General features: G+C 34.6%; 1 protein-coding gene across 1 annotated transcript in view; it reads right to left on the reverse strand.

Moving 5' to 3' along the window:
• Nucleotides 1-15,474, reverse strand: part of LOC145997204 (juvenile hormone epoxide hydrolase 1-like) — an 88,793-nt gene that overhangs the window by 7,666 nt on the left and 65,653 nt on the right. Inside the window, exon 5 of the mRNA XM_083133952.1 lies at nucleotides 14,910-15,144. Coding sequence (XP_082990078.1) covers nucleotides 14,910-15,144 — 235 coding nt within the window. The remainder of the gene's footprint in view (nucleotides 1-14,909; nucleotides 15,145-15,474) is intronic.

Genomic DNA, 15,474 nt, shown 5'->3' on the forward strand with positions numbered 1-15,474 from the left:
GAAAGGTTCATATTCTCCAAATCTATTGAATATTTTTCTGCAGTGTACTGAACAACTGAAGAGTGAAATGGTAAAGTATCAGATTCTAGAAATTCAGCAAATCACTGTAACAAATTTATGCACACATAATGTGACTAACGTAATGCAACTAACGTAACATAAAGTAACAGCTTAAGAAACACATAAGGATGATAATGTGATATTCTTCATTTGTCCCACTGCCCTTATTTAGCAGGCTTGATGAATGGCACTAAGATGTGGCTATTTTTAAAGAAACCTTGTAATGTCCCAGCTTTGATAGCAACTGTGAGCTATATTTTAACATTGTATTTACTATATACTAATGACACTAGTTAGCACAATTTTTAGACATAGTGCCAGCAAATGTGTCTAACATAACAATGTTGTAAGGCCTATATATTTAGGTTATGTTTGCCACATTGATGTGGAAGTAATACAACTTTTGATGGTGTTTTGGAGCAACATTTCCAAATATAGTTTATGAGATCCTTTATTGGTTATATTTAGGCTCTAACTTCGGCGTAAGAGTTTTCCTCATTCCTCCCTTATTTTTTCTAATAACCTTTAAAATATGCTTTTTTTGTGACTAATGTAATATTGATATGAAGCACAATCAGGACCCTGAAACTAACAGGTAGCAACACGGGATTTCTTCCACTAAGGCATTTACACACTCAATACATGTCATATTATTTGGCCAGTAACACATTTTAATTATTACTTTTCTTTTACCTTATCTTTTGTTACATCCAAAGTACTGTAAAAAACAAGAGCTTCCTTGATTTTGTGATGAGCTTATTTCAACGTCATTGTACATAAATGTTGCTACCTAGAATGGAAATCTGTTCCCATATTCAGAAATTGCAGAACTTAAGCTTCATAATAGTCTTCCATGAACATGAAAAATCAGTGCAAGTGTCACAAAATCATGGAATAACCCTAAATAGGCTCTGAGCCAAATATAACTAATGTGGAGTGCAGTGTAATAATTGATTCTTGTGCCATTTGTTTTGCCTGTGACTCATGCACATAAAATAATTAAAAGTAACAATTTTAATCTTAATCATCAAGAAACATATTGCTTTACAAGTTTTTATTATATTCTCATAATAAAACATTGTGTTCTGAAGGATTTTTTTCTATTGTGGCAGTCAATGTGTTAAACAGAAGATATTTTCTCAGAAGATTAATTTCCTAAATTGATTGTAGTTGGTCATCATATTTACAGTCATTTGTCATTTGAACATTAGCAATGGTCTAGACATTTAGATGATGGATACTGTATTTGTGGGATTAATGCAATATTCCATTATGCAGAAACTTGCTTGCAATAACAATCACAACTGATACTGAGAATGTGTTTTTCCTGTATGTTAATTGTATGGTGCAACAATCACAATGTGTTGTGAGTTGAGACAATATATATGCAATTAATAAGAATTATGCTGATCAAGAACAATTTGGATGGCAAAGTTTCACTTTAACATTGTATTCTTACATGCACATACATGTGTAAAAATTCCAAACCAATCCTCATGTGCTTAAATAATTTATATCACATCCAATAGACATATTGAGAAGTGCCATTACAAACACAGGTGGTCCTAGAAGGAGTTTCTGCATGTGCTAAATAAATTTTATGATAAACAATTAGTAATTTGTATCCAAAGTTCTCTTAGTCTAATGTGAACTGCACACCATCACATTTTCAACTACACATACTAGCATTATTTTTTGATCTGTCTACACAATTTTCATTCAATTTCTAGTGTTTTGCTGACTCTCTACATTCTATTACAGACCAGGTTTTAATATGTACTTGCAAGTATAAATATGCTTGTCATACCTATCAAAGTATAAATTTCATTTAATATTCAGTTGTCAATTCTATCACAATGCTCATGTTATGTGTAAGACTAATTTTACCTATAATTTACTTCACCTGCATAACCTCATTCGCAACCATTTTTAGATGTGCAGTGAAGAGCATAAACAATATTTTTGATTAACATTGATGAAAATTCCTACTGCTTTCTGAAGGAAATAATAACTAGAATTACTTACAGAGAATGAAGTTATCGTGTTCCTGAAATACACCTGTCTTACTTCAAATTAATTCAAAATGCCTTTAATTAAATGAAATATGTAAAAAATACATGTACATAATTTTAGGTTGCCAGTAATTATTCACAGACAGGCTGACTCCTTCTCCCATTGTGCCTCTTTTGGACACCCAAACAATAGGCCAACAAGACTAGACTCTTGTCTAGATAACATTTTAACAAACCTAGATAAATACTGCTATGAGATAGGGATATTCAATACATTTTATTTAACGGACCACAAAGGCTTATGGTTAAAATTGAACAATAATATACCTCTGAATACTATACATAAACAAATTAAATCTGTTAGACTAATTAATGATAACAGGCTGAATATATTTTCCTGTAGTTTACGGTTATTACAAGCATAAGAAAACAGTTTTTTCTTTGTGACGTTTCAGGAGAACACACGCTCCTTTCATCAGACATTTATTTTCATTTTGACTAAAGATAGAGTTATAACAATGGTTAGTAATTTTTAAACAAAAAGAATCCGTTATATAATGGATGTTGTCAATGTTACATTGTTGTAATATAGCAACTTAACTGTGAAAAAAGCAGTCTATTTTATTTTTATTTTAGAATTTTTTAAATTATGAATCCCAAATATCATCAGGTAATTCAAATTCATCATTGTTTTCACAAAGTCTCTTGATGTTTTCTGTTACATTAAATTTTAAAGATGGTGGCTTACTCCATTTGCACAAACCGGGAACTCCAATACGACCCATCATTGCAACTTTCACACATCCTGCATACAAACTATCCAAATATTTAGTTGAAAGACTTGCTATAATTAAACAACAAACACCATTCAGTGTTAAAAATGCATATGAAGTCAAACAGAAACTAAAAAATATTGTTTGGAATAGTGAGTATCGTATTGCAAGTTTTGATGTTGAAAATTTATATCCTAGTGTCCCAATAGAAGGTGCCACAGATGCATTACACAGATGGCTTATTGAGATGAAGGTTAACCCAGTAGAATCATGGGAAATGGTTCGATGGTTTACTGTATGTGCAAATTACAATTACTTTATATTTGATGGCAAAATCTATCAGCAAAATAATGGTCTATCAATGGGAAACCCAGTATCCGGAATCATCTCCAGCATTTTCCTTCATTACATAGAATCTCCAATTGTTAATGCGATAGGTGCGGATATCAAACTCTACATCAGATATGTAGATGATGTGCTAATTATTGCTAAAAATGAGAACACCATCATGGACGTATTTAAATCGTTAAATGAATCACATCGTCGCATAAAATTCACTTGCGAACCCATGAATAACAATGTAATTTCTTTCCTTGATCTGCAAATTAAGACAACTGACTCAACAATTCAAACATCAGTCCATAGAAAAAAATTAGCGGGGGAAAAATACATCCATGCCAAATCAGAACATTCGCGTATAACAATGGATAACATATTTTTAAATTTTTTCCTGAGAGCACAAAGACTATGTTCTAATAATGAGGATATCAAAAATGAAGAAGAAAGGCTCTTTAATATAGCAAAAGAAAATGGCTTTCACACTAACAGAATAAACCAAATCAAAAAACAAGTTGCAAGAAAACTAAAGGAAAAGAGAAATACAGACAAAGATGAAAAATCTGTTGAAAAGAAATTTGTGTGCATTCCATTCCACAAGGGATTCTCACATAAAATTGCAAAAATTTTTAAAAGTTTTAATTTCAAAATTGTTTTTAAAGCACCAAGAAGTTTGGAATGTACATTTAATGAATTCAAAATGAGAAACTCGCTACCAGATGTGGAAACCACAGGAATATATAATATAAGTTGTTCATGTTCAAAAGATTATGTGGGACAAACAGCAAGGAAAATGGCAATAAGATGGCACGAACATGATTTGGACATTATAAATCTAAACCCAAGAACAGGTTTGTCAACTCATATCATCGAAGAGAAGCATTTGATTAAAAAGAGAAGGGTTTTAAAAAGATTAACGGGAAACACAGAGTTGAATGTCTGGGAAGCCTCGTTCATTGCAGAAGAACACTGGAATAAATTAAATAATGAAAATGGTAACATAGATCCAGTGTGGAGTTTTCTTTTTCACAAATGGAGTAAGCCACCATCTTTAAAATTTAATGTAACAGAAAACATCAAGAGACTTTGTGAAAACAATGATGAATTTGAATTACCTGATGATATTTGGGATTCATAATTTAAAAAATTCTAAAATAAAAATAAAATAGACTGCTTTTTTCACAGTTAAGTTGCTATATTACAACAATGTAACATTGACAACATCCATTATATAACGGATTCTTTTTGTTTAAAAATTACTAACCATTGTTATAACTCTATCTTTAGTCAAAATGAAAATAAATGTCTGATGAAAGGAGCGTGTGTTCTCCTGAAACGTCACAAAGAAAAAACTGTTTTCTTATGCTTGTAATAACCGTAAACTACAGGAAAATAATTCTATCATGCAAGCAATGCGTACATACAAGAAAAACTAGGCTGAATATACTAAGAAACAAATTAAAAGACGTTGATTGGATTCATTTAATTTTCTCAAGTGCAAATGTCGATGCATTATTTGAGAAATTTATGAGTACCATCTCTGATATATGTAACGACTGCTGTCCTAGAGTCCAAAAAAAGGAGAAACCAATTAAAGCTAAACGCGAACAAAGACACTTAGGTCAATGGTATAATCCACACTTGAGTAAATTAAAAATCTTGCTTATGATGTATTATAATGGATTTAAAAATGGTAACACAGATAAGAACAGATATATCAAATTAAGAAATATTTACAGATCAGAAATTAGAAAAGCTAAATGCACAGCAAATGATAAATTTATTAATAACTCCAATAATAAATGCAAAGCAGCTTGGAATGTCATTAAGGCAGAATTAGGCAGAGGGAAACCCAGAAGAAAAGAAAATGTTCCGATTACTCCAAGCGAATTTAATGATTTCTTTGTCAGGGTAGGTAACAAATTGGATACAAACCACAATTCTATGAACCAATTTGATTATGAATATAATAATCTCATGTCACAAGACATCTGTAACATTTTGACTGACTTCCGGTGGCATGAGACCCAACCTGCTGATATTTTAAAAGCAGCACAAAAACTAAATAATTCAAAATCGGAAGACTTTTATGGAATGTCGAACTTTATTTTAAAAAGAATCATTGATATTCTACAGTACCCACTTTGCATTCTCATAAACTGGATGATGTATTGTGGGCACTTTCCTTCCTGCCTCAAGCTCTCGGTCGTCATACCCGTGTATAAAAAGGGTGATAAATCGAGCCCCGACAATTACCGTCCTATATCACTTGTTCCCATTGTCTCAAAAATTATAGAACACTGTTTATATAATCAACTCGATAGCTATTTCACAAATAATAATTTATATACAAGTGCACAATATGGTTTCAGAGCCCATTTATCCACTGTGAAAGCGAATGAAACCATTGTTTCCACAGTGTTAGATGCATTTGAATCCAAACTTTCTGTAAGTGCAACACTTATCGACCTGAGTAAAGCCTTTGACTCTGTTTCCCATCAAATATTAATAAAAAAATTACACTTCTATGGCATCAAAGAAACTGAACTTGCTCTAATAAAATCCTACTTATCAAATAGACAACAAATGGTCACTGTAGACAACATAAAATCAGAATTCTTAAATATAAAAAATGGAGTTCCACAAGGTTCTGTCCTCGGCCCATTGTTGTTCAATATTTATATAAATGACTTACCTAATATTATTCCTCATAAGACTGTTTTATATGCAGATGATACCACATTCCTTACAGTGGGGAGTGACAAATTTACAGTTGAGAAGCTTGATAAGGAAATAGAGGAAAGGTCCACTTTTTGGTTTGAAACAAATCAACTTACAATTAATGAAAATAAAACAGAGAAAATATTTTTTACATTAGGAAATGGCCATGAATGGACTTCTGTAAAACTTCTTGGTTTACACTTAGACTCCAAACTATCTTGGGAGTCACAAACAAATCACCTATGTTCCAAACTTGCCAGGGTGGTATTTCTACTTAAAAAGCTTAGAACATGCATTAGCAAGGACTTGTTGCTGCAATCATATTATGCATATTTTCATAGCCTTCTGACTTATGGAATTCTCTTGTGGGGAAACTCATCTGGTGCTGGGGATGTATTTATCTGGCAGAAAAAAGCTTTACGAAGCATGGCAGGAGTCTTTGATCAGTCTGTTTCCTGTAAAAATCTCTTTAAAGAACTAAAGATAATGACTGTGCCAAGCTCATATATATTTACCTGTCTAGTGTATACAAAAGAAAATGTACATAATTATAACGCAAGACACACTGTGCACAGACACAATACAAGATTCTGTTACAAGCTCGACACACCATCAATCAGATTAAGTAAAACACAAAATAGTTACAAGTATTTAGGAATTAAGTTATACAACATGTTACCAGAAGCTGCTCACAGTGTCTCTCTTAAAAAATTTAAAAGTGTACTTCAACCCTGGTTAAAAGAAAAGGTCTTCTACAATCTAGAAGAATTTGAAATCCATCCCAAAAATGATTTAATATTCTAGAATGTATTGTATTGTTTATTTCCTGTTTTATGAATTATTGTTGTGTATATTGCCACTGCCATATTTATATTATTTCATCGTCACTAATATTATAATTGTCTAATGTCTATGTACTCTTACTTTATATATGCATATACTCTCATATTAGTATCTATAACATATTGGAGTTCCATGTAATCCCTCTCTCTATATATAATTATATATTTACATATATACAATAACAAATATGTAACCAATAACTGACGACATCTATTGCATTGTACAATGTCTAACGATGAATAAATATATTGTATTGTATTGTAAACAAATATTTGGTACTTTGATGGTTGACTCACTGTCTTGACACTCAAGGTTATGTATCGTCTAGGTTCCATAAATGTGTGGTAAATTCACAAAAGTATCATTCATTAACATTGCAACAATTGGCTAAGGACACAGAGATGTGACATAAAATTAGCGAATATACATAACATTCAAATAACTGAATATTTTAACCTCAAAAGTGCATAAAATATTGGTGGATGTTTCTCCATTTTTGAATTCTCCCTCTATAATTATCATTTCCCAAATATTCACTTCTTGCGTTTTTGGCATTTAGCACATCTAAATTGGAGTAATATTACTTTCAGGTTTAACTCCTTGGAAGTAGTAGTTCTTTGTTGGTTTTTACATATCTCATCTGTGTGTAAAGCGTGACACTGCACCTTAATATATGTTTTACTTCTTTTATCTGACATGGGACATTGGAGCATATGCTCTGTCACTGGCATATGCAGGAGGGAGCTGATTGGGTTACAGCCTCTCCTGGAATTTTGGTAAAATTAAAATTTTCAAATAAAATCATTTAAGAATTCAGGAAAGACCTGTGGTAACTGAAAACCTTTGTGGAAGTGACCCTCAATTATCATTTTATTCTTTGAACAACTTCTAAAATGAAGGCTGCAAATGGTAATTATGAAAAATGTTATTGTATGTAATCCCCTTTTCCTTAATGCAGCAATGTAGCATCCACCTTTACAATCCCAGCCATCTCTGAAATAAAATCTTGCATGTACCAGTGTGGCCTGCTAGCACCCTTTTAGGGTTGGTTCTGCTCTTGGGGAACCCCATTTCATACAGATGAAGATTAGGGCTGAGCCAATACCAATGCATCAGTACTGGTATCAGGAAGTATCAGTTGAAATTCATCTACTGATACCAGCCGATACTTTCCTGGCATTTTGATCTTTCATGGGCTGCTCGACACTTTCATGAGTTCTATTTATCCTGGACGTTATGCAAAATTCAAACTTTATTTTGACTTTGCACCAATTTTGCACAAAAAACTGTATTTTGTGATTACATATTATCTACTTTAATATTCTGATATAATTCTTGAATATTCTACATCAAATTTCTTGGTAAATTGATGCATATAATTGAAGAAGAATATTTATACACCACCATTGATCAATATTTTGAACAATTTTAATTATTACAATTTTCAAGTATCGGTATCGGAGGGTATCAGTATGAGAGGGTATCTGTTTCGGAGGGTATCGGTGAGAGTATCAGCATCGGTATCGGTTCAAGATGGTATTGGCTTAGCCCTAATGAAGATACATATTGCTCTTCATTGTTCAAAGTTCAAAGTTGCATTTCAAAATTATATGGAAATAAAGACACTTTTAACCTTTCCCTGGTAGAAATGTCTACTGTTTACAGCAGACAATTCTACTGTTTTCAAATGCCTTTTACTGTGTACTATGAAATGTACTGAGACCCAATTGTAGGTCTACTGTACAGCTGGTGTACTTCACAGTAGACCTACTGTACTGAAAAAACAATGTAAATAATAATGCATAATACTTGCCACATAAAATCATTTATTGGACTCTAAGAATAGGTAGTTCAAATCTTGACACAACATTTTAAGTGATTTAGAAGTGTCTTGGAAAAACAGTACATGAATTGAATTTCTGTTTTTCTAATGAATACTACTGAAGTCAGATATTTCTTAACAAATAAGTTAATAGAGCTCTTTCTTAAAAAATAACTCAACCTTAAAGCAGTTAGTAGCAAGAAGTGAGAGGCAGGTCTTGGTTCAAACTAATTTTTTGCTGTTTTTGTGTGAATATACAATTTAACAATTATGTCTAAAACAGTATGTTTTAAATTTTCTACAAGATGTTAACCACAATGAAGCTACACACTCAAAAACGTGTTCACTTTTGATTGTTTTGTTGGGTGAAAGTATTCCTAAGAAGCAAATTCCACATGCTTTGTTATACATTTATTTTAGTTGTTTGTACGACTTTTCCATTGCATTTTCAGTTGTATAGATAAGAATTATTTTCATTAAGAGTACTGTTTTTTTATATCAATATACTGAACACAATAACAGATGATAGCTGTACAATTATGCTACTGAAAACATTGGCAGTACAGTTCAGCTACTGAGAACATAGTTCAGCTACTAAAATCAGTAGAAAACATTAGCAGTACAGTTCATCAACTGAAAACAGTAGGTGCTTCAAACCACCTATTGATCTACTGAAAACAGTAGGCAGAATTTTCAGTAGAGATTCCATCCCCCTCCAAAATAAAATCCTGCACATACCTGTTACCCCACTTTAAGCTTTGATTCTGCTCTTGGAAACCCCATGTCGTACAGATAGAGATACATATTGCCTTCAGTTGTTCACACTTCAGAGTTCTTAAGCCCATATTTATCAAAATTATGTAGAAGTAAAATTTCTTCTAACCATTATGAGGTACACCAAAAAAATAAAATCAGGGTTCATAGCCACTAGCCAATTATGCCAAATAAGGGCATTCTTTAGATGTGACATGGCTAATATTAGTTCCATAGGGAAATTCTGTAACAAATGTAAAAGAAGGTGGGTCAAGGAAAGGATGAAGCTCAAGAGGACAGTCAAAGCAAGAAAATCATTCATCATATAGGCAGTGAATTGGTTTGGTTTATTTTACTTCTCTTTTCTGCTACTTTCGGTGAATCGCTACGTTTAGGATCATCAATGATATGATAAAATTGATGAAGGGACATTCACAAAGAACACCCATACAAAGGTTGGGATTAGTAGACAGCAGGGTGGACACATGGAGACAGTTAATTGATGATTTATTGTGAAACAAAGGCAAACTCTTGCATGGACTGATTTCGCCTGTCTTTTGTGAGTTTGTCTTGGTAATAATAGTGTATGATTTAGAAATATATGAGCTCCTAGTAAAGGAATATGTTATTCTTGCAAACTCAATCTAGAAAGTGGTGATAAAATCAAATCTTAACATGGTGGTGATTCAGAAGAAACCTTGGGTTTTTCTGTAAAAATAAGACAAGATATCAAAGGTAATTTCAAAACACTGAATGTAAAAACATGAAACACATCTACCTGAGTGCCTGCACTATGCAGATGAGAAGAGTAATTTAAAGCTCAAATAAGTGAGGTTCCTTATAAGATTTGGCATACACTGGATATGTACTATGTAGAAATTTCATCGAAAAATGCAGGCTCGACTCGGGACTCGAACCTGGATCTCGGGCATACCATACTGTTGTGGTGGGCGACTATCGGGGTGCAACCTTTGGGTGAGTGCCAAACTGGGGCAGCCCCCTTGAGTAGCCGCAAAACCTTATTTCTGATAATGTAAGTGTGACCTTTATTTTTTTTTAGTTGGATTTGTGAAGACAAAATTAATTGATATTACTGCTTCATAACATAATATATTATTTCAAAAACATGAAGCAATAAGATAACAGGTTACAATTATTTTGACATCCTTATGTAGGTATTAAGCGACTCCCACATAGCCAAATGAAGCCAACCTCTATGGCGGAGTGCTTTGCACAGTGCACTATGATGGCAAGGGTTACAGATTCGAATCCTGGATAAGACCTTTGTTTGTTATTAACCCTGCATTAGTTGCATATGGTCTCTAGTTCTAGGTGTATGGCTTTAATGTTGTTATTTATCAATGACTGGTTTGTCAACATCCTTCCTCTGTCTAGCTGAGTTTCTAACCTTCCTCTTTTACACCACAATCTTGTTTTCATTGTTAATCATCTCTTCAAGCTGCAAGGGGAGAGGGGGTTGCTTTTAAGTCCTTGCTGTATGAGTCCATGTGTAGCATGACTATATCTGTACCTAGTTTCTACTGAAAATCTGGTCTGCCATTCCGTGCCCGACTAATGAAGAGTGCCTTCTTATAATTTTAAATAATTTCAATTTTTATAGTTTTATAGAATCTCAAGTGTTGAAAAAAAGGATCTGCATTTGGAATTTTCGAGGATTTGGCATTTTAGACAATTAATGCTCCATGTGCGACCCACGAAAGGTTAATGAGAAAATAGAGATATTTGATTAACAACTGATATATCTGAAAACACAGAGAGTAACTGATGGGGAAACTACTGCTTAGGGTTTTTCTCTATCTTTAAAAAAATGTTAGCAGTCTCATCATTGCACAGTGGGCCAGAATTCTGAAAATGGGGACAAAAATCAAAATTCCTACTTTAAAGCAGAGCTTTTAAACCATTTGCTCCCCATAGAGCAATGATGGGGCTACCTCAAAACTGACTACCATGTGAGAGACCTGGGTTTGATCCCAGTGGGGGATAACCAGGATTTTTTCCACCTATTCAAAAGGCTCCGGTGCCCACCCAGCATCGTATAAAGTGGGTACCTGGAGGAAACTCCGGGGGATAAAGGTGGTCAGGGGCATGGTGCTGATCACATCACCCCCACCTTTGGCCATGATCAAGAAAGTGTGGTGCCCCAACTCCACACCCTCTATACGCCTTAATGGCGTGGTGTAAAAGCACAGGGGAGCACTTTACTTTTTTTTATTTTTTAACTCAAAACTCAAATAGTTCCATCCAGATGTTAATATAAATGATGACTTAAGGTGTGCAAAACAGATATATTTACCAAATGCCACTTCACAGACATCTTGCATGCAATTTCACCCATTGATACTGGCATTGAATTATCAGAACATTATCTGTGTGGGCTTCTGTTGCACATATTCTATATATCGTCAAGGTATGTACTTCCCGAGGGTAGAGTACGAATTGATTTACCATATTGTGTGCATTGTTATACAAGCAGTTTCATACGTTGCTGTTTTCAGCCGAGTTGCAATGATGTGTGTTTCTTCCCTATGACTTTCAAAATTTTTTGGACAAGATGGTTTGAAGACATTTATGCCAAATGATTCAATGAGTCTTATAAATGCAACCACGAGAAAACTGGATGCTAACTCGTGCCAATGCATGGTTGCAAAATGTAAAAAGAAAATCAGTTTTCATGAGGCTTCACACTGACAAATATGCCTGCATTGAAATAGAATTTCATTAGAACGTGGTATTTAATGTAAACCGAGCAGAATTGGAATACGTTGGAGACCAGATAGAGCATCTCACTTTTTTTTTCACACATTAGTTTGCAACAAAATTAGAGGTACATTTATCTGCTCAGGCGTGTTAAATTTGTGGTGCTTGGCAGACAGATATGAACAATTTTGACAAGATCACTCAAAGAGCAGCAAATACTTAGTTCTGACTGTCAGTCCTATGTGCATGGATTTTATTCTTGAGTTCTTCCTTCACATGTCATATCAACTTGAATTTAAGAGGGGACAGGCTTGTGGAGAAGACAAAGCAAAGATGAAAGCTCGAAAATGGAATGTCCAGGAGAAATTCAAATGCTTCATAGCATTAAGCTTAAACAAGACTGCAGTGGCATCTCCAATGATGGCAAGATGACACACCAATTGTTTAAGGATCCTAAAAAAGTCAGTTAAAATCACAGGCATCAGCAAGGTGTTGATCAAAATCAAATCATACAGCTATTTTGTAAACACTATCATCAGGTTACCAACTAAGGTCCACAGATTTCATGAATATATACATTGGAAACTGCAAAATTTCTTGTAGCAGAATATTTCTGATATTACGAGAGTTACAGAAAAAATCATGCAATATTTTATTTTGCGAGAATGCAAGACCAGCACAAAAATTCGAAATATACAAATGAAAGGGGGAAGTGTACGGTATTGTGGATGTATGAACAGTGTAGATCTAGTGTAACAGGTGTGGGATAGGGAAGCGAGAAAACATCCTTAAATCTAGCATCATGCCATATGTGTTTACAAGACTGAAAGCACAGGAACAAAAGAGGTGTATACTATGGTATGACACTTTTCTTCCACAGTTTCCAGCAGCTTCCTGTGGCATCTTCTGGCATTTCTTTCCCAAAGAACGGCTATTGTGATACACAAATGTTGTGCATGCCGTGGCACGGCAGTTGACTTAACAATGAATTACCACTGCCCTCTGTACAATAACCATTTATCACACTGCTATCTAGTGATGTGTCCACACACTATGGGTGTCATGTTCTCACGGACATATGATCTTATTGTGGTACCATCGATTAACTTTTTTTTTTTAAAAGAAAATACAGTTGCCATGACTTTTGCTGTAACCCTCGTATATGCCCAATGGCCAACACAAGATCTTGATTCACGGTCCAAATGCCACAACAGCAGCTGTTCTTCCTGTCAGCAGCTCTCTGAGGAGGCTCAAGAAGCAGGATCAAGAACATTAAGAGAGTGACTTTCCCATGAGATCTCCAGAATTTCTACCAGCAAAGAGCATCATCTACTTATCTCGTCTGATGCGCCAATATCAAGCTTTTGGTCTTTGCCTGCTAAGAAATGTCATGTATGCTATTAGACGACGTCACTTACTTGCTCGAAATCATGGAGTGCCAGATGAACTTCAACAATCTGCCTGATCAATCTGATGCCTATTTATTACATGCTGTGTAAACCTTGGAGTCACTTTATGCAGGAACATATCGGGAAACAATTCTGACCGTAGATCACCCACTCTGAGAATCGAACCTGAGTCCCCACTTGGCAGTCAGATGCCCTACCGACTGGACCACCATGTCTCCATTTGGTAGTGTTCATGTCAGAATGTACAGGATTTAATTGATTTTATGTAATTTTGCAAACTGCAGTTGTTCTCAGTCCATGAGGATAGGGCTTTCTTTATGCACGTTCCGTTACTTTATTATTTTGTACAGTCATCATGTGAATAACAACAGAATTTCAATCATTTCATATTTCTTTTACGTATTACATTCTGTTATTAGAAATACTGACAGCGTAGAGCATCTCTATTCACCAATTCAGATTTTTGTCCCAGTTTTCAGAATTTTGGCCATGGTGCATTGGTATGATTGGTTCTGGGTTGATTCCTGGTGGAAGCCCACATCGGGAGGACAATTAGGGAGCTATTTGAAAAGAGGTAGTTTTGGTTTTGAAAGCCAGAAAGCAATAGTGATGGGGCTTGATGCACTGACAATGCCTCACCCAGTGTAATATCTGCCCTGATAAGCCCTGGCCCTTAGAGGGATGTTGCACCATGGAGTTTTTTTTAGTTTTATGTAGGTATTAAATAAATAATTGGAAAGGTTGACTGATTCCCTTGCCATCATTTCTCCCTTGGAAAATACTTGGAAATGTCTGTGTAGAATGGGCAAGTGAGGCAAGTGTTCATTGTTTTGAACACTTCTATTGTTTGAGAAAACAATCTATCAGGGTTCCAACTTTTTTTACACTCTTCTTCTAGACAAGGACTATCAGGGGATGGAAAGTCCCATGTTCGAATTGATGTTTTAAGTTTACTTTATGCACAGAAAGGCTAACCGGGACTGGACCTACAGTTTAAAGTGGGATCTGAATCACTGTGCCATATGCCTCCACCGGATATTGAAACCAGGAGTCCTTGATTATAAAGAATGAAACAAGTGATTGCAATTTTATTATTTTGTTTACTGTTGTTTTCCTTCATAGGCTGTACTGGGTGCCTGAACAATTTGATTACAGCCAATGAGAAGAATGAACATTAGGTTTTGCACTAAAATAAATACAGGTAAGATATAAGTAGTGAATTGTTTGGCACATTCATTTCTTCCATTTGCACATCTTTCCTCCTGACAGGAGAAAATGTGATGACCTTAAAAGTTGAGGTTGTTAATTTTGAGATAGCTTGTTTTATTCATGTATTTCATGCAAAATATTTGAGAAAGTTTGCATTTTTTTAGAGAATTCTGCTTGTGCATATGACGAATATCTTAATATGCCTTCAGGAGTGAAAATTAGTATATATTAACATATAAATATACATAAATACCTGTCTAATTGGTAACTTCTTTGCTTGGCACTGAAAGTTTCACTGTAAAGCCTCATGGAGCTGGTGATAGAACCTGTGACCCAGTAGATCATCACGTTGTCAAGCAAGTCAGTCAAAGTGTACTTCTTTGTGAGGCCTCCATCAGGCAAAGATTTCCAGCTACTGTTTGTCCAGGTCGAAAATTTCTCCAGGATGTAAGCAGCTAGTCCAGCAGGAGAATCTCCCAGGGCAACACCTGTAAATATTCATTGTACATGTACTTAAGTTAACACTTTAGCTGCCACATGTACCACCAGTGGTACAAGCATATGCTTTACTAGCAAACCAGGAGAGATTTTGGTTGGCGTACCCAGGAGGCCAAAATTTCATCTTCAATAATGTATTCTTGTTTACTTCCTTACTGTCTGTAAGTATCTGCATGACACATTATTGACAATAATATGTTGGATAATTGTATTTTTCTTTTGTCAGACTCTTTTTGATTTACTATTATTTGATGCATGTGAGGCCAACATGACAGCTAGCAGTTCAAGGGATTGAAACCTGCTTATCATTGTTCAAATGC

This window comes from Lepisma saccharinum, chromosome 13 (assembly GCF_977018435.1).
Source record: "Lepisma saccharinum chromosome 13, izLepSacc3.1, whole genome shotgun sequence".
Taxonomy (NCBI): domain Eukaryota; kingdom Metazoa; phylum Arthropoda; class Insecta; order Zygentoma; family Lepismatidae; genus Lepisma; species Lepisma saccharinum.